This window comes from Scatophagus argus, chromosome 13 (genome assembly GCF_020382885.2).
Source record: "Scatophagus argus isolate fScaArg1 chromosome 13, fScaArg1.pri, whole genome shotgun sequence".
NCBI classification, from domain to species: Eukaryota; Metazoa; Chordata; class Actinopteri; family Scatophagidae; genus Scatophagus; species Scatophagus argus.
This window is the reverse complement of record NC_058505.1, coordinates 18,454,183-18,479,927: the sequence shown is the minus strand read 5'-3', so window position 1 is coordinate 18,479,927 and position 25,745 is coordinate 18,454,183. Positions and strand designations below refer to the sequence as shown.

At 41.4% G+C, this 25,745-nt stretch overlaps 1 protein-coding gene across 1 annotated transcript; it reads right to left on the bottom strand.

Moving 5' to 3' along the window:
* Positions 1 to 1,519: 1,519 nt before the first annotated feature.
* Positions 1,520 to 25,187, bottom strand: rem2 (RAS (RAD and GEM)-like GTP binding 2). The gene is made up of 5 exons (XM_046409479.1): positions 24,386 to 25,187; positions 21,891 to 22,227; positions 19,812 to 19,885; positions 10,635 to 10,812; positions 1,520 to 2,157 (listed from the first exon to the last, which is right to left on the bottom strand). The coding sequence occupies exons 1-5, from the start codon at positions 24,395 to 24,397 to the stop codon at positions 1,829 to 1,831; spliced, it is 930 nt and encodes a 309-aa protein (XP_046265435.1). The 5' UTR covers positions 24,398 to 25,187; the 3' UTR covers positions 1,520 to 1,828.
* Positions 25,188 to 25,745: the final 558 nt, after the last annotated feature.

Below are 25,745 nucleotides of genomic sequence, written 5' to 3'. Positions count from 1 at the left end.
ATCATATTGCACCAAACGACAACGAAAACTTTAATCTTTATCAGTTTTGTAGTCACAAAATCACAATTTAATCAGGTTTAAATGTTAGTCCTTGCTAGTGCAACCCTGGCTAAAGCAGTGCATTAAATTCTTATTGTAGCAATATGCACTTTATTCAATTAGTGGTGTTCATACCTAATTAAAATGCATTTGGAACATATCAGGTGGTGTTGGTCAAGCGGTTCTTGAGTTCATCTGTAAGGGGCTGGGGGAGCCACTGCCATAGAGGATCACAGTGAAGAATGTGCTGCAGAAGCATTTTGGTTTTTAGACGCTGCTCATGAAGAAGCAAGTAATTCAACACACCTCCCAAAATGCATGTGTTCTGCATATATCTTGAAGTCAGCACTGGCACGTATTTGCTTTGTCTTAGTTCATGTTCTCCGCTGATACCATCTATTTTCAACCTGAGATTTTGATACAGCCACATCGTATCTTATTTCCCCTTAGTCCTAAATGGAAGAACTGTCTCGAGAGGCCGTCTCACTGTCTGTCTAGAGGACCTGTGAGTCATGACCCGCATGCCATCTCTCAGCCTAATAATGGCTGTATTACGACGTATGCTTTATTAAGCTGTTATAAAAAAAAAGGACAAGAGACTCATTCAGAATGTCAAAGAAAAGTTAATTTATTCTCTGTGGAAAGAAGAGAGTGCTTAGTAGATGGTGACAAACAAGTGAGCATCTGTCAGTGACGCCGCCACGCTTGACAAGATATCCAAACAACGTTTCCAGAACGTTCTCTCATGGGTCACCTGTGTGGCCAGCCCCCACAGAATTCAGTCTTAACACATATAATAATGCCAGTGGGTAAAAAGAGAAAAATGAAAACATCAAACACAGCCACAGGTAGATTAGGTTTTCTCATGTTCGTCCTCCTGTGCTTCAGGAACATCCCTGTAATCTGTGACTCAGCCTCTATTGAAGAACAGTTCAGTGTGGTCATCCCTGCTTACGTCTTATTTCCTATATACATTATCTTATTTCGCTCCACATTCTACAATAAAGGCTTCTTTGTGCTGATTGCTCATGCAGCATTCAGCGAAAATATGGCTTGGGCGCTGATGTTTTTATCCTTGTACAAAAACCACAGATGAACATATGTCATTGATGGTATCATAAAACATTTCCTCAAATCTGTACGGGACACAAAAGGTGGACACAGTGTGAAGTAAGTTTGTGACTTAAAAAATGTGCAGAGAAGGAGCTTTTTTTTCCTGTAAATAAAGGGTCTTGCCTTTGAGATGGCATTGCTAGAGACACTAGCTGGATTGTGCATTAGCTATGGGCCACTGAGGTACAGTCAATCCACTATCATGTAACTGTAAAACCTACAGGATCATGTCTTAGATCATCTACTCGGCATGCTATATAACAGGGTTTACAATAGGTATACATTAGATTGCTATCACTCTCTACATTATTAGTGCGTGCTACTTGGGTGTGTGTTTATCAGCCTGTTCATTGTGCCCCCCTGTCCCTGCATACCTCAGCCCCCCCTCTCTCAAAACATGTTTCTCTGAAAGCAAGGACATAAAAGCTCAGTGCTGTAAGCCAGGTCGTTTTTTCCCTCCCACTTCCTCTCCCTATTCTCCTTTCTAGTCCCACACATGTGCGTCCTTCATCTCCTTCTTGCTGACACATTTAGTCAATTGCCCCTCCCATCTATTTTCCATTTTACCTTCCTGTTCTCCTCAATGTTTTACGCCTCTCCCTCCCCCTTATCCTTCAATGTGTGTGTGTAGATGTGTGGGAGTGTGTCTCTTTGCCTATGTGTATGCATGTGTGTGTCACAGTGCACTGAGGTCATGACAGGAGCGGGACTTCTGGCGAAGGATCTTGCTGCCCCGGTGGCGACTCATCTCCCGGTAGCGACCCCGATCCCGGTCCCGGTCCCGGCCGTACGAGCGCGGTACCAGACCAGCCAAGAAGCGCTTGGCTCGACTGGTCAGACTCTCCCTGCGACCCGCCCCAGGGTCACCGTCGGTCCATCCAGGGCCGACGCAGTCACCCCTAGCAGTCCGGACTGCTGCCTCCAACAGCTCGTTAGTGCCGTGGTCCAGAGAGGCTGAGAGCTCCATGTAGAGGCAGTCAAACATCATGGCACTGGATTGGGCCTCTGGTGAGAGAAAGGAAGATAACAAAATGTTTGTTTGGTGCACATTGTAAATAATTGAGGCTTAACACACAGGCAGCTGCAAGTGGTAATTAGAGGCAGCAGTTTGAAATTTAAGAACAGTAGATCATGAAAGCAGTCCGTTCACAACACAGCTGCTGTGTGATGCGAGGCACCACGAGATAATATCTGGATCGACAGCTCGCTCCCTTCTGCTCAGGAGACTGTGTCAGACTCTTAAGTGTTAATTAGTTTCTTCTTCTGCACCAAACTGTGACAAATGGAGTCAACCTACAGCATCACACTTTGTGGGGAAGGGACACTCCTGTCTGTTTTGTGTGCTTTTTACATTTGTAATAGCCATTACAGGCAAAAAGAAATAGTCATAAAGCATGAAATGTTTTCTTCTTGTTTGTATGTTTCTTCAAACTAAATAGTAGTTTGAACAAAATCCCAGCATAAGGTAGGAGCTGGAGCCTCACATCATAGTGTTTGAATATTGCTCTGAATTCACACACAATATTATATAATAATATAATTTGTGTGTGGAGGAGGAGCTAAGCCCTGCCCTCGGTGAAGCACCAGCACAGAGAGCAGAGGGCGAAAGCAGAGTGCCCATAAATGACACCAAAACAGAATAGTTATATAAAACACATAAAAAGGCAACAATAATAATAATAATAATAATAAATACAAATATAAAATTGAATTCACATTTTGGCTCTCATGTTTTACAGTTGATTGCCTTTTCAGTATCAGATTCTGCATTTCTGTGTGTTGTCTGCGTTGCAGAAATCACAGGGCCCTAAGTAAACTAATTAGCCTTTATTGCCTTTGTTATTCTAAAATTAACATTCCGTGTTTTCCTTTTGAAAATCTGTCTCATCAACATTCATAAATGAATGCCAAAACCCAGAAAGAGTGACGGAGTGATGGAGTTAATGTTGCCTGTATAAGCTCAAATCTGTTGGCTGCAGTTCAAATGGGAAAAAGGTTGTCTGTCTCAATGTGACTCTCCTGGATAAGGCCAGGTGACTAAACGTGTTGTTGACAAGGCTCAGTATCTCTGCTAGAAGCATCTGTTTGTTCCTGGTCAAACAAGCCTGGCTGATAAGGAAAGCTGACAGATGCAGATCATTCTGCAATAAAAATGAGCTTCACTGTCAGCTCAAATAGTATTTTCTTTACAGCTATATTACAGCTTTTGTGGTTGCCATCAGGCTGCTCAGAGCAAGTAACAGCTCATGAGCAGCTGTGCACAGAAAATACTTTTAAAGTTTATTATTGGTGTTCAGAATAACTGTGTGAAAAGTACACTGCATAAAAATCAAAATGACTGCAAAGAGTTGGCAGCAGGAAGAGGTCACTGCCATAGATTTTGTGTGGGTTTCAGAAAGATTTTGCTTTACAGTGACAATGATTCTGTCTGATTCCAGCTACATAATAATACCCTGTGAGTACTCATAAGAACACTCAAACATCGACTTGCAAGAGGATAAGTATAATTTACTAAATACACATGCCTCATTAAAACCTTATTAATATTCTGAAATGTGGTCACTGCAGTGTAACCTGCTAATCTTCTTTTTGGTGTGACTACATTACACTATGTGGTCACACACTGAATGTGCCAGAGTTATGCAGGTATTTCAAATAACAGAACAGGTTTGATCATGCTGTGATAATCCAAGCACACAGCAGCTGCTGACCCGCAGCTGTGTCACCTAATATTGGGTGAGGTCAGCGAGGGAAAAAACACCCAAATCCCAAACCAGATCAACAGGGCTTATCCTCATACGTATGACAGATGACTGAATTGAACTGAGCGTTTATGACCTGTTCAAAGAAGGTTTGGGAAATTAAATTGGAAAGGAGAATAAAAGGAACAAGGAGACAGTGAGGGGAGTGGAGGAAACAAGAAAGGGGAACGGTGGAGAGGAAAAGAGAGGAGTCAATGATCCAGAGAAAACAAGAGGAAAACAAGAAAAGGAGAGGAAACAAGGAGGGGAGAAGAAACATAGAGAGGAAACAACGTAGGAGTGGAAATAAGGAAAGCAAATACAAAGGAGACAGGAGGAAACCAGAGAGGAGAGGGAGGGAGATGAAACAAGAGAGGAAGTAAGTAGGAGAGAAGACAAGATGAGAGGAAAGGAATGGAGAACAGCAGACAGGGTCACCCAGAGGTCCCTACCTGTGTGCTGACAGAGAAGGAAAGGAGGACAAAGAGACAGACACAGTGAGAGGCACGAAGACGAACTGGAAGGAACATGTGAGTCACAAAAGCAGAAGAGGGAGATACTGAGAGAAGATGACAGGCAAGATGGCAGACAAAATGAACAAGCAGGAGACGAGAAGGGAGAGAGCGAGAGGCAGACAGACAGAAAGAATGCCAACTAAGCAAACGGAGCCAGAGTGCATATTAATCAAAACCCTGAGGAGCAGGGCTACGGCTATTCCGAGCGAGTGATAAATACGTTCCCACTGTGACAGTGTGCGTATCACTGTTTGTGAAAGATGGCAGAATAAAAGTGTCACTGTACATGCCATAAATAGATTTTATGACTTCAGCACTCTCAGGCCCCAGGTTCTACATGGAGGATGTTAGCTAGGAGCCCAGTTAGCTTCCTCTGTCAGACTCACATATCAGCAAGAATACATATGGTCTGTCCAGAGAGAACATAAGAGCATCCTTGTCAGGCGCCCAGGGAACAGAGACGAGGTATTTCCATATCGCTGACCACATCGCTGCTGCTGGGTTGTTGTTGTTTATTTATTTTTTTTATCAAGAGAGAATATGCTGAATATAGGCATCTCGCATTATTCATTCCTTGCCTCCCTCCCTCCATCCCTCCCTCTTTCTTCCACTCGTGTCATTAAGTATCCATACACCAAAGCCGTGACAAAGTTGACAGCGATGTGCAGGCACCAATGTGCACAAATTTTACACTTGCTGCCTCTGTTTAACTTGCAAAACAAACTAAACAAGATTTGACCTCAGACTGCTACACTTCCACACAATAAACAGACATTCACATGCTCACACACGCAAACACACACACTTTCTTGGTCTCAACCATCACCATTACAAGCCTCAAGTTAATACCAAATACATAGTCTAACTTGTCCAAAACCTCTAACTCCAAGACAGTGTAATAAATAATTTATGTTTGTTTAAACAGAATACATATAAATTACTTTTGCTATATTACTTCCCAGTATTAGACATAAATTTTCCGACAGGCCTACATATGAAGCTTAGCATTAGGTCAAATCAGCTGTATTCAAACTTTAAATCTGTGCTCCGCTTTACTTCTGTCAGCTGTCATTTCACAGCAAAATTGTTGAAATCCCATTGACCTCCAGCTCATCATTTCCAATACCCAGGTTGCGTCCTCTTCATATAAAATCTTCAGCTATTTACTTAATCACCACCACCACTACCGTCTACGATCCATGAGGAAGGAGGGGCTTCTTATACTATATGCTGATGTCACGACCTAATTGGCAAGGAAATATATTTTCATCATTAATATGCACATAGCAAGAAAAAACATTATACAGAGGAGCGGACACAACATATTCAAATAGTGTGCTTCACAGGTGTGAAACAAGCTTCAGGGCATTGGTATTACATTTAATGGCTCTGCTTCAGCTTGCACTAACTCATGAGGAAAATACCAGAGACTTAAGCTTTCTACATGCCTTCCAAGCTACTCATTTACTCTCTGCTGCTTTGTGCCACTGGTGCACTTGGCCCCCCCGGCTTCTTTGCTCTGGTCTTCTATGGGGATTTATTGAGATCTGTGGGTCTCATTCATACTGCCTATGTGTGCAGTCAGAAAGCCAAAAGAGAGAATTTCAATTAATCGTAAAAGCACGGTAAGAGTGTGGCTGTGGGTTTCTCAGTGGGTTCGGCTTGACTGGCTATCTTTTCATATTACAGTCATCTGACTGGGTGTGATGTGACAATATAATGAAAACTGAAACGTGGTAATATCAAAAATCATTTAACAATAAAAGCTGAGTCAAGTGAAAGATAACATTATGTTGCTGCCTGGAGAGAGTCTTGTAAAGAGTTATAATTTACACTTCTATTGTGTCTGTTAGCTCAGCTCACCTCTGTCATTGACATTTTCTACAGATTACAGATTTACTTTCAAGCCTGTCAGGACCAGCAGCAGGCTTTGTTCACTCTGCAGACCAAAGTGGCCCAAATCTGATTTTTTACTCACATGTGACGCAGATCTTTTTTTTCATGACTGAGAGTATGAACAGCACAAATCATATGGAATCTGATTTGGGCCAATTGTGGTTCTGTATCAGAGAGATATCCTGCTGATGTAACTGCTCTCAGAACAGTGTGTGTGTTTTTTCTCCCACTGAGCATGCTCCCATGGCTGTTCTATCATTATTCATCAATTTTCAGCAGTAGTGGGCAAAGCAAATTTGGAAGATTACAGCAAAGGCAACTGGAGATTGCACATTTAACAGATATAAGAAAAGCTGCTTCAGTCAAAATCCTGTTTGCCTTCTTGCCCTTATCCTTAAAAGCTCACTCACCGCGCCTGCACCACTATTATACTCATTTTGATGATAAACTGTCTTACTGGTGACATTTTGTGTTGTTCAGAAATTGAAGAACCGGGTCACTTTGTACCACTGCATGGACAGAGTAATTTCTGAATTGGCAATAAAAGGTAGAATTTTACTAAATGAGCAAGTCAGGATTGCATTTCATAATACAGCCATGGAATAACCTCTGAATAACAAATGCGTTGATGTAACAAGAGCTATAACACCTCCCTTTGTGAAGGTCTGAAAACTCATAGTAGTTCTTTCAAGGACAACAAAACAAGCACCACACACTCACAGAACACGTTTCACACATCCCTTCACAACTAAGACATCTTTTCATCCACACACACACACGCGCGCGCACACACACACACACACACACAAACACACACACACACACACACACCATTTTCATACATTCTCCCTTCCCTCTGCCACTCACTCTTATCACTGTCCCTGCTTTTAAACATCCTGGCAGTGAGAACATGGACAGAGATGAAGCTGTGCGACTGCTTGTTTGTGCCTTTGCTGTGTCTGTGTACGCGCAGGAAGTTGTGCACGCATGGCGAGTACAAACATACATAAAGATAGTAGGAGCAGTGGCTTGCTGTAAGTGGGAGATAATCCAAATAGAGACATGCCATCTGGAAAAAACAAAACAATGATCCCCTCCCAAGGATCAGATCGGGGAGGATAAGGTTATGTTTGTAACAGCAGCAGTATATGTGTCTTTATATTTGCTGTGCTGTATGTGACAGTGGATACATTTACAAATTAAATGTATACTGTAAACATCAAAAAATTGCAGAGATGGCTGTGAAGTTTTGAATTTTATGCATCATTTAAAAGCATGAATGCAATTTCAAAAACAAGGTTGGGCTGTCCTGTCGGTCCTTCTTCCCTTTCAACTACAGTCACCCTGCACCTACTTTGTATTTGAAACATTAATGGAATTCAGACAAAGGGGCAGCCTGCCAGAGCTACATAAAAATTCACTCATAAAGTCCAGCAAAATTATAATCTGCCTGTGGTCTGCTCTCTGTTCAGTGGATTTTTAAGCATCACTAAATGGATTCTGTGCAGAGCTGTGTTTCTTCTTCACTGAAATTGTTTTGCCAAAACCTCACTTCAATGTGGAGTGCCGAAATATTAAAAGGTCTGTAAAGCAACAGTGATACATTGAGCTGAATTGTGGAATCAAAACAACACTTACACAGGCCTGTAAAAATATTCATCCCCATGGACTTCTTAATGTTTTATTTTTTCTTATATTGAATCACAGTGGATCAAATTAGAATTCTGAGACAATGATTAACTGAAAAACACACCACACACAAAAACGCGCATGTATTTAAGTGAAATGGAAATATGAAACACAAAATAAACACTTGCACTAAGTATTCACTCTTGTGAGTATATAATAGGGACAACTTTGGCAGCAGTTGGTCTGCAATGTTTAGTTGAGTGGCATATGTCAAAGAACATCCACATGAACACTAGAACCCAGAACATTGCATTGTAAACATATGACTTATTCACTTCACCTGTCAGTGGTTTTAATGTTGTGGCTGATCAGTGTAAAAAGCATTCATGCTCACATTCACACCAATTAACCAAACTTGCAAAGTTTTGGACTGTGGAAGAACTAGGAAGAACTCCACACAGAAAGGCCAGAACCAGAACCTTCTGAGAGGTGAAAGTGTGGGCACTGTACCACTTTGATGTGTTTTAAAATTGAACCAAATTTTCTGTGTATCATAATAAAAAAAACAAACTAATTATACTGAGTGTTATTTATTGTAGTAAAACAGTAAAACATAAAGAAGCCATGGGGGCAAATAGCTTTTATAGGCAGTGTGTATTTTAACTCAGTAACAACAGCAGTAACAGATGATCAAATCTTCTACCCATGAGGTTACCAACAGAGCCTTTATCTCTGGTTTTGTAAACAGTGAAGACATTGATTTTTCTGGTCAAAGATAAATCCTTAAAGAGTCTTTCTAATGGAGATGATGTCTGCTTGGGGCAAGATTTATGGTAACATACCAGTGTAGACAGACAGATGAGCCAAGACAGAAAAACAGAAAAGAGGGTAAATAGAAGTATAGGCGAGTAATTCCACAAAGCATACAACCATTGTTCTCTAGGGGAAAATGTGTGGGTGTGGTTGCCTATTAACTACACATTAGCGTTTTGGCCATTAAGGCACTCTTTATTACCAGCAGAAAATAGTATAATCTACCACTTTCCATTACAGATTTTCATTTTTTTTTAAATTTGTAGAACTGCTTGAAAGACATTTAAGAGAAGCAAACAGGAGAGAGAGTCCAAATCTTTCTTGTGTGTTTCTTTTTTCCCATCATTTACCCAGCAGCCTGACTTTTGTTTAGCATCGCTCCTGCCTGGCCACATGAAAACGAATCATTTGTTCATGCCAACCCCCCCACTTGGTTACTTCTGCCAAGCATGTCAGGCTTACTTTTCTCTGCACATACAGTATGAAGTTTGCAATAATAGCAGTGGCACCTTTATTACTAGAAATTATTAGCAGTTTTTGTAACAAATGGTCTAGCTAATTAAGCTGGTGTTAACGTAATATGGCTGAATTTTCTGGCAAGTTTCTAGCTGACGCATTTCAGTGAGAACCTGATTAAAGATGTCTTACATAGAGAGCTGAAATGCAGCAAAAACATCTGAGTTCCTGTAAGAAGTACAAAAATCTCACTGACATTTTTAACAGTATCTTATTCAAAAAAAAAAAAATGTCAAAGCAAAACAAAAGAGATGAGTCAAAGGGTGAGTCATGGGGCAACAGTTAGCTCAGACGTGCAATAACAGCAGGACAGAGAACGTCAGAGATTAGTGCTTCAAATTTGGAAAAATGACTTCAGAAGAGAAAATTAAGTTTTGCATTAATGCTAGCTCAGCCATGATGTCATAATTTTAATATTAGACTAAATATAAAAGATTATAGTACATTTTCACCTGTGATGATCCATGAAGAAGACATGGGATTGATCAAACATTGCTTTGACATTGCTCTATAGAGCTAGTTAGTATAGTGGGTATGATAAGGAGAAATCTGAGACCAACCAAGCTGCTTAGCTTACATTCTTGGAAAAGCAAGACAGAGTTTACAAAGGAAGTTTTGTTACAAAAGAAAAAGGTTTTAGGAGAAGGGCCAAGCAATGTTTTTGGGGAGGACCATTCTGCCACAAATAATCATTCTGACTGAGAAGGACAGGGCTGCTAACAGAGTATCCAGGAGCACCTTTACTACGACAGGAAAAAACTAGAGGATACATTATGGAAGTAATCCTGGGTAAGGTTCCAACTAGGGCTGGCAAGCTACTTAGTTGGTCAAGCTAATGTTTGCTGCCTAGCACATAAAACACCACCCTCATTACGGTTAAAATATGAAGTATCTCTTGTGGGGTTGGGTAAGGTTTCTGGTTTTGCTGGTTCAAAGTACAAGCCTAAACCTGTGTGATTTTATGTGAACCAACTGAACTGATATTTGTCAAGTGTAGACAGAGACAGCTTGTATCATGTAGCCAGACAGCAGGAGCCCTGGGATAGCCAATTAAATCAGTGCACAGGGTTCCCCGTGTTTTAGTGTAATTTCCTTCAGTTGAGAGTTGTGCATACAGTGCTGCTATATTACTATGACCAGCATCCACAAGAGAGAATGATCTGAGTATGGCTCAAGATCAAACCCATTTGAAGTTCTTCCACCCAATCCAACTCTCTTACTAAATCCACATGTACTGCAGCATGTGGAGAAATCCATAACTTGGCAGGCCTCACATGCTTTGTTATGGTTGCTGAGCTATGACTGGACAATCACTGTTAGGCAGAGAGGTTCAGCAAAAGTGTGATGGACCATCACCCCTCCCTCTACATACCCTCTGTGCTGATTTCACGGGAGCGGACAAGATCGCTCTTGTTGCCCACGAGGATGATTGGAGTGTGTGGCTGGGACTCCCTGAGGAGGAGGCGGAGTTGGGCGGTGCGGTGGAAACTTCGTCTGTCAGTCACTGAGAAGACCAGGATGCACACATCACACTGCAGAGTAGACAGGTCCTGGGGATACAAACATAAACACATTAATAAAACAACACCTCAGTGGAGCAGATTAGAATTGAATAGGCAACTGGCAGCTGAGTAGGTGTGGAATGATCAGGTAGCCAGGAAACGTTACACAAGATCCTTTACACTTACATCAGCGCCTAGGGAGACGGCATTAAGTTTTTATCACTGTCCCATGAGAGGACGCAGAGGAGACTTTGCTCAACTTGACTGTGCGCATGTCACGCTTCACTTTGAATTTCCTGACCCTTTTAGCAGTGACCACCAGGATCCCATTGGGGTTCCCTGTCACAGAGGCTCAATTAGCCTGAGTGGCTTCAGCAGAAACAGCAGCTTGGAACTGCCTGGGACCATCTTTGTCCTCTCTTGCTTTCCCTGCCTGATTCTGTCAGCCACCTTAAATTGGACAGAAGGTGGTTCATGCATGTAAAATGGGTCACGGGAAGGTAGTCCTGGTGTTAACTTGAAAGAAATCTCAACTGAAGTGATCGTATACAGCAAGCATTCATGGCCAAAGCCGTCCCAGTGCCCTCATTTGTTGACTTAATTATTTATCACAATCCCCAAAATAATAAATCTTGTCAATATTGTACCAGTCAAAGGTGTGATAACTTAATACGTAATATTAAGATGCAGGGACTGCCACATTGTTCAGGGTTTAGCAAAAGTAATTCTTTTTGTTGTGAGTAAAATGCAGTCTAGTTTTGGATGTGAGTCTGTAGCCTGTGGTCATGTGCATTAGGCATGCACCATTTGTGTCACACAGCATTTTAGCTTGTCTTGTGTTTCACTGTCTTTGCTCAGAATACAGCCAAACAACCTTTTACAATGTGGGTGCTAGTACTTCCCTTACAGCTGCACTAATAAATATCCATCCATTTTCTATTCTGCTCATCCATCAGGGTCGCAGGGGAACTCGAGCCTATCCCAGCTGACTACGGGCAAGAGGTGAGGTAAGGCGTAAGTACCCGGAGAAAACCCACGCAGGCACAGGGAGAACATGCAAACTCCACATAGAAGGGCCCAGACCGGGATTCGAACCCTCTTGCTATGAGGCAACAGCGCTAACCACTGCACCGTCGTGCCGCCCACACTAATAAATATATTTATATGAATAACAGGTCAAATGATTATGTATACTATGAAACATATTTCTCATAACAAACCCACTGATAATTAACACCCAAACTTAAAGAAGCCCTCAGCTTCATGGAGCTTTTCAGCTCATTGTTGCCCTACACATTTTCAGTGAAAAAAGCTCTAATACACTGACTGTATACTACATGTCCAACACCAAACAGTAGACAAACAAAGACAACAACTTGCTGGTTAACTTTATTTTAACTTCAAAGGAGACTTCAATAGACATGTCCCTCATGAGTTGGTGGAGACCAAAAATGAATTTTATCATTTCAATGTTTATGTTTAATATTGCACTTAAATTTCCCGTTGACAAGTCCAAATAAATGCTTTAACATATAATGCTTAAACATTATATTTCTGAACACAAACTGTAAAAACTTGAAGATGGTAATATGTCAATGTTTACATTGTTTTCCATCACAAAGTTTGATATAGCAGTATTTTTCAGCTATTATACTATATTTTTCAATGTGACAGTGTCACATTTTTATCTGCTTTATCCACAGTTTTAGCAACCCTTCAGATTTGTGTTTTATGACTGGAGCAGTAAGTAGTAGAAGTCTTATGTATTTTCCATACATTTGCCTTTACAATAATCCATTTTTGATATTTTTGGAAGATTTAAATTTTAAGTTTCAAAGTTACTTTGTGCTTAAACATTATCACTCCAGTTCTGGTTGAAGAGGTTCAAACAATAGGCATTTCATCTTAAGTTGGACAAGCACAATCAATACAAACTATTTTTCTCCCAAAGACAGAAACCTGAAACCAGACACCGTGTGATGTCAAAGTCCCATTCAGTGTTGATGAAATAGTCCTCAAATGAAGTCTGAAGTATTACCACCATGTCCTCGAGTATTTCTCTTCACTGTTATGGAGAAATACTATAAAATAAAGTTTATATTACAAATCTTGTGCTCAGAAGCTTCTTCTTTGACTTAACTGCAAAGATACTCCAAAAGAATAGGTAAAATTTTATTTGAGGGCTGGTTTTAGCTTTAATCTTTAAATTTTCATTATATTATTTCGAATCTGTGCTGAATTCTGACCTACAGGACAGCAAACACCATCAAGTGGTATCAAATGAAAACAGGACTCTGAAGCCATAAACACTGGTGACTAAATCAATATGAAAACGTGTTATTTCCACCAGATAACTCAATCTGCCTGCTAGCTTTGGACTGCATGCTGCCTGTGTGTATGTGTGAGAGCGTGGATGCCCTTGCCCTATATCCACAGCGCCGAAGGTAAATTTCTGCCCTGCAGAGACTTTCAGACGCCTGAAAAATTCATTGTCTCAAGCGGCCAAGTAGTATCGGATCAGACCCTGGAGCAGGAAATTCATGGGGAGCCCCTTGGCACTCTGTCTGTTTGATGGAGCACAGGAAAAGACAGGGAGCGGAGAAGGGAGGAGGGGAGCGAGGGATTGGCGTGTAAGGCGGCTCCGCCACCTGTCACTGTCTGATTTAGGGATGAGGAGGAAGAATGGAAACAACAAGACCGGGTAAGAGAGAACAGAGAGAGAGAGAAAGAGTGGAAAAAGAGAGAAAAAAAACTAATCTTTGTAAGCAAAGAGGTACAAACAGAGAGTGGACATCGATTAGGAGTGCGATGGGGGAAACCAAGCAAATGCACCTCTCTATCAAACAGTGCCAAATCACTCTCTCTCTCTCTCCCTCCTTTTCTCTAGATTAGACAGCTCCTCTCTGTCCACAGAGAGCAGGCCATCTGTCAGTACCTACTCTCCCCATACACACATATTCACATGGGCTAACACATAAACACAAAGGACAAGTCATTAGACAGTAATATTCAAATCATACACAAATACCCACAGAGCATTCAGGAAGATGTTAATTAAATCTTTCTGATAACAAAGAACAGGCTTTAATTCCTGAAATATGGATGCTTTGTGAGGTTTTACGTGATAGACACCTTCCTATACACTCATCATCTCGATACATCTCGGTCTAACTACTTTAGTGTTCTCGTTTCCTATAACCTGTTTTCTCAGTCATCTTATGAACAATAAAATCCTAAATATCCAGACACTTTTCAGCCAAAGTTTGTGTTATTTTACATGAGAGATCTCTGTCTGTGATGCTTTGCCTTTGTGCTCTTCCCAGTGGTTTAAATGTGCAGGAATTCAGTTGTAAAGAGGTGATGTCAAATATCTCCAAACACCAATCACAATTTAGCAATCATTGAAACGTTTGAGGTGTGATGACAAATGCAGCTTTGTTTGCTTACATTAGCAGCTACATCAGTGAAATCTGATCGAACTGAACTCACACAGACCTGATGAAGCAGATCTGCAGAGTTTTTATTTTGTTAATTATTTTAATAATTAATTATTATAATTATTTTATTTTAAATTTATTTTTCTAATACTAAACATTACATGTGATTTTTACACATTTAGCAGGGAATGTTCCGTGTTATGGAAAATGATTAAAATCCACCTCCACTTGAACATTTTTTTTTCCTTCTTGTTCCCTCGCTTGAAAAATGCGACTTCTCAGGCCATAAACGTAACATAAAAACATACTGTAAAGAGCATAATATGCCAATGCGTAAATATTGGTCGAGCTCTTCTGAACACTCTGCTGCACCTTCTCACCCTGTTTAAACCAGGTCCATTGGTGCAATCATCCTTCAAACAGCATGATAAACATCACTGTCAAAAACAGAAGGTTCACTGTCAGAAGGGTCTATCTTTCTACCAGTAAAAAGGCTCACAAACCAGGCTTTCTAATAGTTTGTTTTGCCAGAATTTCCTGCTTCTGGCGCTGATTTAGATAAGAAAACCTGACAAAAAGCATGATCACCAGCCCAGTTTTTATCAGTGCAACATACAGACATGACTTTTCTTTTTGAAAAGGAGATTTATCATGATTTGCTCAGGCCTAACATCCAGTAGGAAGCCGCAGCTGAGCTGTGGTTGAAAAACAGCCCCTAACATATCACTGAACTGGAATGAACTAGAATGAATTTTCATGTTTCACAGGCATTTTCAACACACAGAAACAGCTTACATTATACACACGTACATTAACATGCACTCAAACACACACTCATATACCAACTTGCTCAAGCCAAGCACTACATCAGCAACCATTAACAGTGAGGACAGTGAATCACTTATCAGACATCATTTGCATAACATACTGTGGCTCTGTGAACTATTATTCCTTCCACTTGTGAAAAACGGCAGAAAACACAGCATTTAGCCATATTTTAAGGTCATGTGTGAGCATGTGTGTGTGTGTGTGTGTGTGTGTGTGTGTGTGTGTGTGCGTGCATGCAGCCCTCATTGTACAACATTAAACACAGCATCTGAACTATTGCAATCTATTGGCTTCCAAGTCATTTGCTTTGCAGAACAAGATACATGAGCAAAGCAGCTTACGGTCTTTACGTGGAAACAAAAGGTCAAACACATCCCCACCTGTTTGCACAAACAACAGCAGAGTGCGCACACAGATAAATACATAGACGCTCATGCTGCCATTTTGCTTTATCAAAAGCAAACATGTGTGCTTTGCACACATCAGATTCTTTGGTTTGCTTTCTATCCGTCTGACTGCCTGTCAGAGCAAAATGAAAGAGCAGCCAAATCAATAAAGATGCAGAGGGTGATGGATGAAGGGAATGAAAGAAAGATAGGAAAGGCAAAGGAAGAGGAGCAGGAGCAGAAGCAAGAACTGGAGACAAAGGAGCACCTTGCTCTGCTAGCTAAGTCAAAATCTGATAATAGGATGACGAAGCTTAGTGCAGATGGAATGCTTAGTTTGTGGATTTGCTCTTTTTCACTCTCTTACTTTGTGCTGCAGAGACAATACTTCCCCAAGGAAGTATATTACAGAGGCCATCTGGCCTGCACTGGCTAGGCCATACACACACACACGCACAGACACACACATAGACATACACATACATGTACATAAACACTGCGTAAGCCGAGCACCACCGACCACAAATGACCACATCATCACAGAATGCAGCTGGCATTACTGCACAGACATACTGTAGTGCATCATGCAAACTATTGTGTGTCATGACCACCAACTACCTCTCTCTCCGTCTCTCTCTCTCACACACACACACATACCCCCCCACACACACACACAAACACACACACACATACAAACACAGAAGAAGGGGGTGCAGTGAGTGTCCCTGCATGACCCAGATTCAAAGCTTTAATATGACGGCACATGGAGCCTCCAACCTGCTGAAATGTCCATTAGCAAATCCCCAAATCCCTACCAGTGTCAGGGATGCTGTTCTGTGGTTGACCTCTGACCTCTCTGTGGAGGCAGGATAAATGAGGATTTCCCTCCAGGGCACAAATATTATTATTAATATTATAAACAAATATAATTGCATAATTAGTAAAAACATTTTGTGATCTCATAAGATTCTAAGTTAATGGCATGGCACTATTGACAAGTTATTCACTTACTATTAATTTATGGAGGTTTACTGCATTTTTAGCTTTTATTCTAACACATGTTTGCAAGAATTAATGTCATTAGCAGTAACTCAAAGTTACAATGACTACTCTAGTCATTTGATAATACCAATAAAAGAAAATAAACCTGTAGCATCATGGAACTATCATGAAAACTAACTTGTTTTGATCCAGCAGCTTTGGTGAGCTCCAAGACTGTCTCAGTTCAGCATTATATTGATGACAAGATGGACTAAATGGCAAAAAATGGGTTCAGAAAGCTTGAAATATCAGGCAAACTGGATAGCATAAGAAACACATACAATATGAAGTCAGTTTATTCAAAGCATGGGATATATGCAGGCATACAGAATTTAGTATTCATATTTTCCTTTAACTTGGCATCTATGTCCATGATTGACCGTCTGCCTCATGATCCTGTTGTACAGACTTCAAACTCATAGTCTACCAGTGATTCGTATTGTCTGAGTTGTATTGTTGATAAAACTTGATGATCTACCTGTACTGTCAGTTAAAATCTTATGTGACCGAATGTTATAAACATTGTGACCGAATGTTTAAGTGACAAAACTTAAAAAAATATGTTGCTGAATATTTGCCCAAGCCCAAAATGTAGCTAAACTTTCTATGAGTTTTCAGTGTTGGAAGATGGCATCGGCAATCCACCTGCTCTAGAAAACTCTATTTAAAATTGTAATGGGATTTTACATTATTTATTTATCCAGCAGATTATGAAGCAGTCAAGATTTCAAACTGATTTTTGTTCACATAAAGTATTCTACACAGAAAAATTAAGTAGTGACTCCCAGCAGAACTAAAGCAAAAGAAACTGTTAAGTTATAATAGCTTATATGGAGGATATCAGGACAAGAAATGAGAAACTGTAAATAGTCCAGAACGACTCTCATAAGGCTGCAGACTAGCAAAACAGGAAGTAGAAAAATGTCCAGGGTAAGAACTCCCTGGACACAATGGCAAAATCTGACCCTGTTCCAAGAACTAGACTAACTTTTCTTCCCTCCTAATTGAGCAAAAGAATGTGGTCAAAGCAGCAATTATCTTCTACCAAATTACATCCGGGACATTTTCTCAAATGTGCTTTAACATAATAAGCAGTGCTGTCCTCAGGGGCAGCAGCAAATTCTCACTGCGTGCTGATAAATACACACTTATCACATGGCCTACATTTATCCAAGCCTCAGGCTGCACCTTTTGGTTACCTTCAATAAATATTTTAATTTCAAACTATCAAATAATAATAGAAATTTAGATACTAGAATAGATTTTAGATACATGTACACACATAGACAGTGAGAAAGACCCATACATTAGAGGAAAGGGTGAGAGGGCCCTCTGGTCTTTAGTGTCCCCTGCTTGGTTCCCTACATACAGAACCTAGTTTGCTGTTTAAGAGATAAATTATACAACCAATGCCAGTATAAAGGACAGCATGGGCAGGCTAGGTCAAGGCCAAGTGCGCCACTCTATTTAGGGCACAGGGATGACTTATTTAAACCATCCAACCCCCATGACTTCAACAACACTCACAACATCCCAGAGTCTGGCTGAGCAGACTCTCAGCCTTCTGTGCATGCGTATGCTGGTGTGTTTCACACATTTGACCACGCTGATGCAGCAAGTACGTGCACATGAATGTCTGTCGGCACAGTCGATATATATTCATGTGTTTCTGCACTTAGCGTAAGCCCTACCTGCGATTTGTTGTGCACAGCTCCCTGCACTGCAGTTGGGAAAATTACAGCTCCAGCTAGACCATCATGTGTCAATCAGCTGTGAGTCAAGCCAAGAAAGCACTTGAAGGAATAATCACTGAATGTGAATGTTGCAGTTTTTCATCTTTTTTTGGCAGTTTGTATTGCAAGGGAATGATGAGACACTGATCGAGCTGGCCAGAGAGTGGAAGAAGCCCTACAGCCAACATAGTTGGATGCTGACTCTTCTAGTATGATCTTATGCGTGAGTGAGTGATTAAGCGAGTACTGCTTGTGCGTACGTGAGTGTATGTGTGTGTCTTCGCATGTTGCTATGGTAACTTGGGTGTAGATTGGGGTGCCCCATGGAGAGCACTTGCAGCTCGCTACCAGGCCAGAAGCCCTGCCTCTTGGGACTGGCAGTTAATACTGTGCCAGCTCAAGGCTGCAGCACACATTAGGTAGCTGGACAACATCTGTCTCCACATCTGACTCAGTGTGTACAAGTTTGTATCTCTATGTGTATGTATATGAGTCTTTTTTATCTGTGAGCATTACCACAAAAAAAGCACAAAAACATGAGCATGAATTGGCGGATGATCGCTGTCCAGTCCTCTCTGCCTCCCCCCACTGCTGACGGCCCTGGAGTTATTCCAAGCTTCCCGCTAGCCTGCGTCTGTTTGCTTCAGCCTTAATGCCCTGCCTAGTATTAACACGCACAAAATAACAAATGTAATTAACTCTCGGTGAGATTTAACCATGGCAGAAAAGGGCCAATGGAGAGAGGCGAGCAAGCGCCACAAAAAAAAGCAACAAAGAGAGTGAATGGACAAGGAGATCTGGAGCTGATAACAGCTGCAGGAAATATGGAATAACAAAGGGAGGGGTGAGCTCACAGGAAAAGTGAAGAAGTGAAGAAATGAGCAAGCTTTTCGGTGGAGTTTCCCAGAGCTAAATCTAGCGCCATGTGAATAATTTAACCTTAAGGGGAAGGCCCCAGATGACCGAGTGAACATCAGGAATATGCATCACGGATAATCCACCACACACACTAACAATCAGAGTTCTCTTCCTGTTCCATCACATAATTAATAGGGACTAATGAATGTGTTCGGATTTTTGCAAAATGTCCTCAGTGTCACAGAGGTGTCACGTGTTATTGCTCTCTGCCTGATACAGCTCAAGTCTTTTCTGCTCAGAAATCATTGCCACAGGGTCATATTAACTCATTCACACTCACTCAAAAGGCTGATGATGCCTTGCCGCAGCAATTTTAGCTAATCTGCAAAATGTTTTTACTAACCGTAGCTTTGTATTGAAACAAGTAAGGTTAACAAGAGAGTGATTTCCATTTTTCCAAATGAGAGAACTTCAAAAAGTTCAAATAAAGTGAGCGTAGCCACTCCTGCAGGAGTCCCTGAACGGTTTAGCGTGCAAACACATGTAAAAAGCACACACAAAAGCAAAAGAATGAACACAAACTTTTTACACTTGGAAAAACACAAGTCATTTTCTTATCACGGATACCGAAGAAATTGCTTTTTCCATTTCTTACACACAAAGAATGTCAAAACCAAAGGAAGTTAAGTGTGACGTAGAGAACACGAGGTCACCAGGGTGGGTTTAAACTGCGGCAAGTAAACAAAATGAAGCGACTGACTCACCTGTTTCCAGTTGTCGAAAATTATGACTTTGCTGTCCTCGTCGTCGACTGTCACCGTGCACTCGTAGCCCTCACCTGCAAGCAAATACTCCATGTCACACATACCAACATACACAGAATGCAAAGAAAACCCCCACAGCACACCCTGTGCGACGCTGCCATCGCACTACAGCCTGCAATGTAAGATGTGACATTGTCTAAATAAATCGTAATATCGAATACAGTGAAATGCCATTTGCTTTACTGTTGCCTGAAAATGTCGTTAGGTTTATCAGGGTCCTAAAAATGTTCTTGACCTACTCCAGAAACCATAAATCAGTTTTGTGAAGATGCTTAAATTGGGTTATGTGGCCAACTGTCATGTTACTGATGGAAGATATTACTGTGTCCAATTTCAGGCATTTGTTCCTCAACTTTTTCTATTTTTACACAACATTTTAAATGCAAGCCTTCTGATAGTCCTGTTTTCTTATCAGCTAATCCCAAGAAAAGAAAATCAAAACAAACTATGTTTCAACCTGGGGACTATTTCCAGTGGTGGATTAATATGCACTGGCTGCAATATTGAGCTTTTATGGCAGCAGGACGTGGTGTGTAGGACTGATTCAGAATAATCTACTATGAACCTTGATACCTTAGTAAAGAACCTCTGTGGCTCAGAGGAATAAGATATATCAGGCTTTGAAAACACATCCAAAACTAGGATCAATTCTTTGCTGGTTGTAGTTGAGATTTGTTGAAAATATTTAAATATATGGGATACCACTAGTCTTTTCCTTGTCTTCAAAAACCAGCATTTTATCTGAAAGTTAAAAAAAATATCTATAGTTATAAAGTAAAAAACAAAACAAAACAAACAAGTACCCCATGTTGTGTTTTATACTGAACAGTGTGTTGATTGTATCAATACACTCTTTGAAAATACACTACCTACAACCTACCCATAACTCTCCTTGTGTTAATCAGTGCTGTCTTTTACTGGTAATTACTTTGTGAGGGCAAGTATTGATTTGTGAGGTGCAGTCCCTCTCAGCTAATATCAAAAAAACTGCAGAGTTTTTTACACTTTGCAATTTTGATGTGTAACTCATAGAACAGTTTAATACACTGCTAAAATTCCAGATGAGGTTGAGAGTGCCATCATGGAAATGTGTACAAGCTGCTTGGATGAAAGTGCTTTTTCTGTCCATTTATGATGCATGAATCCAAGTGTACTACATGGGCAGTAATGAATACTGTATGGCATGAGTCAGGGACAAGTCAGCTTTATGCATGAGACAGAGTAGTCGCCTCTTAGTGACAATGAGTTATCAATTGGCTGGTTGGATGGCTGAGGACCAGAGCTGATTATCTTCAGTGCTCTTGTGAGCCATATGTCAGACAGACTGATAGATACCAAAAACAAAAGACAATAATACAGATCTAAATAGGGAAATGAGGTTAATTATGTTGTTTCAGAGAGTTAGATGAGAAGATCAATACAACTCTCAAATCTTTTCATTAAATCTGAAGTGACAACCAAGGAAAAAAAACAAAATAACATAACCTTGTGCAAAAGTAACTAAAAAAATCTACCTACCAGTATCAAGACCACTGTTATTTCTATTTGTTAAATATAAGTCCAAGGCCTGTTAGCTTAGCATAGACTGAAGACAAGAGGAAACACTTGCCTGCTTATGATACCAGTTGCCAGAACGTAGCTGGCTTGAACATGTGTGTGAAGCATTCATGTTTTATAATTTGTAGCTTTTTTTCCAGCAGCATCCATATTGTCGTGTGGTCCGCCACAAGCTCACTGGCTTTGATGATGCTTAGCTTTACGTTATTATGTTACCTTTGGCTAGCTGTTTTTAGCTAAGCTAGCTGGGTAGTAACTCCAGCTACGTGTTTAGTGTACAGACGTGAGAGGTATACAAATTTTGTCATCTTACTCGGAAAAGGAACTGTCTTTTTTAACAGACTAAGGGTCTAAATGCAATTTTTAAAGTAAAACTTTGCAAATGATTTAAAAGGTCTTAAAGTCCTAATACAGGTGCATGCGCCAACATAACCACATTCCACAAATCACCCAGGTCTTTACCACAAGCTTGTGTCTCAGAGTCTATAGAGAGGGATCTGTCCGACTGCCCAGCCAGAGATAAGGCTAGCGACGATTTGCCCACGCCATTCTGTCCCAGCAGCACTATCCTCAATGCCCCGCCATGGCTGTGGTAAGCCGACTGGGCGGCTGGTGACTGACTGAAGGACTCATCTCGAGCCACCGCTGTGTCACTAATAGGCAACGTGGCAGGCTCCTCCAAGCCTGGGATCCAATCGCAGTCCTCGGATACAGCCTCTTCCCTCCGCAGCTGATGTTTGACAGGCAGGGGTGTGCTTCCACGGCGAAGGGGGGCCGCCGTGGTGAGAAACATACTGTACTAGAATGAAATTGAGACAGATAACAAAAAGACAGATGTGTAAAATCTAAAAAAATTAGACTTTCACATAGGCAACTCACACTTGGTATCATTGTCAGTACTTTAAAGTCCAAGAGGTAGTGCTGAATACACCATCTGTTCTAGTAAATGTTATCACTGAGGAATGGGGAAAGGGTGTTTCCACTGTGTGTGTCTATGTGTCTAAAGAAGAGGGAGGTGATAACAGTGGAGGTGAGACAGATAAGTGGCAGTGTGAAAGAAGGATGCTGATGAAGACACAGAGCACAGAGCATGGCAAAGGGGAAGCCTAAGAGAGGAGGAAGAGTGGGGGGGGGGGGGTGCAACTGCTGAAAGAATGACAGAAGATAAGAAGGATGCTAAAAGATAACAGGTTGATAAGGGCACAGGGAGAGAGCAGATAAAGCAAAAGGTTCATACAGAAATAAACATGGAGGGACGGGAGGAGGGACAGAGGAAAAAAGGCTGCAGCTGTTTCTAATAAGGGCATAAGAGCGATCAGGTGGCTCTATATTCTACAGCAGTGTGACATTAGTGACTTCAGCACGAATTCACACTAAACGAGGTCATAAACATCAAGTCTTGATTTGCATCTCTTCATTAGTTATTGCAAAAAGGGAAAGCTGTTTTCGATAGTTTTGATAGTTAGTGTGTGTGTGGTTAAGAGTGAGGGCACATTTGCATAAGAATGTGTGTGTTTGCAGTTGCGGCGGGTCAACCATAGAAGACCCTCATCAATATTAACACAGCAATTAATCTAGCTGCAGCCGCACCCGTGGACATCTGTGGCCCAGTCTTCCTGTGGAAAAGCTAAGTACGGTATTGGTGGCTAATTAAAGGTGATTGACACAAGGACATGAACACAGTCGAATGTAATGTAATCTGATTCAGCAGAGAAGAAAAAAGAGGAAAGTCTCATAAATTACAATGAGCCAAATCAACATCTCTCTGACACAGTGTCAACAGAAACTGGAGATTATAAGCTTCACAGAGTTAGGATTAACCTCAGGGCTGCTGGAGCCGACTGCATTACTACACTGTTAGATTGGATAAGTGTCCCTCATAAAATGGTAACTGTAGCAGTTTAGTATAGTAGAATGCAGAGTGGTGTAGAGCTCTATAAGGGAATAGAGTACAGCACAGCTCAGTATTATACTTTTTCACACATATAGTTCAGGTGTGGCTGCTTGTGACACAGTTATGTAGCTGCTCTCTCTCTCTCTCTCTCACACACACACACACACACCAACATACATCATTCACACAGGTAGCTCAATTAGGTTAATTGAACAAGCTAATCAATTAAGCATGGCCTTTATTGTCAGCAGGACTCAGGGGAGCTATACACGCAGAGACAGGAGACTCTGACCGCAGGCTGAGCCAGTGTGTCAGGGGTTAATCTCCTTCTCTCGCCAGGCTGTCGAGAAACTAGGGCAAACAACAGTGCACAATACAAAATTAATACTACAGGCAATGTTTTTACTCTTCCGTCTTTACAGCCCAATTACACACACTGCTGCTTCTTCACCAGCTGCAGTGTAGTTCTATCTAATGCATTTTTGATTCTTCCAAACCATGCTTACTGAGTGGCTCATTATAATTCAATTGAAAGTACATGAAATAAGCTATAGTGAATGAAATGGTCCACCAAAGAGAGAGAGAGAGAGAGAGAGAGAGAGAGAGAGAGAGAGAGAGAGAGAGATGTATCGATCACCTTTAAGGACTGTAACCCTGGCTACAAAAATACTACACAAACATTACAACATATGCCGGAACTACTATAGAAAATCCAGTATAGAGAGAGTGAAATACTACAAGCTACGTAATCGTTACTATAAAGTCAATAGCAGGGACGCACTGGAAGTCTCTATAATAACATGCAATATGTCACATCCTGAGGGCAAAGATAAGAAAAACGCTCCAAATTCTGAACTGAATTCCCACGCGTGGAGCTGGTGTGACAGGGAGAAACCTGAATGTGCTGTATTATAACAATGATTAGATCTCGTGCTGTTCTCCTAGACACACATTAGAGGGTGTGTTTGGTCCACCTGGTGTGTGTAGTGCGTGTGTGTTCGAGGCTATTGTGCAGAGCGCACGAGGTGGGTTTGATGGAGGTGGAAAATATGTGCCACCTTACCTGGTCAGCCATGGTTATGAGTGAGTCTTTTCTTTACGGAAGTCGCGGTTCAAGTCATCTGTGCAGGGTGCAGACCCGGCATCACATTCACAACGGCGGCAGACGGCGCACAAAAGGGACGCGCCACATTTCATTTAACATAATGTTAAGCTTCACTCTTACTCGGCGCGTAAAATCCTCCTTCAGTGACTTGAAAGGAGAGGAGAGGCGCATGGAAATCTGGGATAGGTGGTACGCTGGAGAGACGATGAAGAGGCTACACCTGCGTCTCCGTTTGGAAGAAGACACGAGTTCTTGTATGAGGAAGAGAGAAAGCCATCAATACAACAACACATCCCCTCTTGTTCTTCTGACGGCCAGCAGAGACTGCGCTGTCCTCCCCACCTCCAGTTAATACCTGCATCTCTCTCTCTCTCTCTCTCTCTCTCTCTCTCTCTCTCTCTCCCTCTCTCTTTCTCTCTCTCTCTCTCTCTCCTGCAAAGTGTGTGTTGGGGGTGCGTCCTTGAGTGACTGGGTGCAGTGATGCTCCTACGGGTTGGGTTGGATTGGAGGTGGAAGGTATGGTAGTGTGTGTGAGGTGCTGACCCCCATTTCCTTTCTTCACGTGGGCTGGTTCCGTCAAATTTGTGCCTTTGTCAAAGGCTGATCAGGGATTTTCCCGGTGTGTCCCTGTCAGGTTTGACGGTAGCCTATCCGTTTCTGTGGCTGTGAGGTGAAGCGGCCGCCAGAGGGCGGCAGAGAGACGCCCCTTGGTGCTGTAGCAAATGTATGTTTTCACAGAGGGATGGGATTTTACTGTGTTTCCACTACCTTAATTAACCCGAATAAGATGTTATGTTCGAACCAAGACTACGAGCAAATAAAACAGACTTCATAATGATATAGAATACTTGATGTTTTTACTTTATGATCTGATAAAAAGAATGGTTGATGAGCTTTTAGTTTTCATGATTTCACAAAGCGCAGTTACTTGGCACGATGAGTAGCCTACTAGCCTGTTTGTAAAACTGTTGTAGTTCAGAGGAATTTCTGTAGCTTTGATGGGCTTGATGTCTTCAGTTCAGGGTCTATGCTGGATTGACTTTGAGCTTAGATTTTCAATAAAAACCATGTTACAGATTTGGGGCACTTAGTTTGAACAATATAAGCATTTACCAGACAAAAAGTTTCTAACAAAAGACACTTGGGAGTTTTCAGAGCTTGATCCAGAACATGTCAGCCCCTGCTGTCAGTCTTTTATCAGTGCAGTACTAAATTCCTGGAGGGCCCCTTTAATATGAGATAATTATTCAGTTTCAAATGAGAGATTGGGTTATAGCCTATTCCACAAGTTCTCGCTCATAGAAGAACCTGCCCTGCA

What these genes read in the sequence shown, in the direction of transcription:
- rem2 (XM_046409479.1), bottom strand. An exon ending in TTTTCGACAACTGGAAACAG is followed by an intron (nt 10,813 to 19,811) that starts GTGAGTCAGTCG and finishes TTGTATCCCCAG; the next exon opens with GACCTGTCTACTCTGCAGTG. An exon ending in CCGTGAAATCAGCACAGAGG is followed by an intron (nt 2,158 to 10,634) that starts GTATGTAGAGGG and finishes TTCTCTCACCAG; the next exon opens with AGGCCCAATCCAGTGCCATG.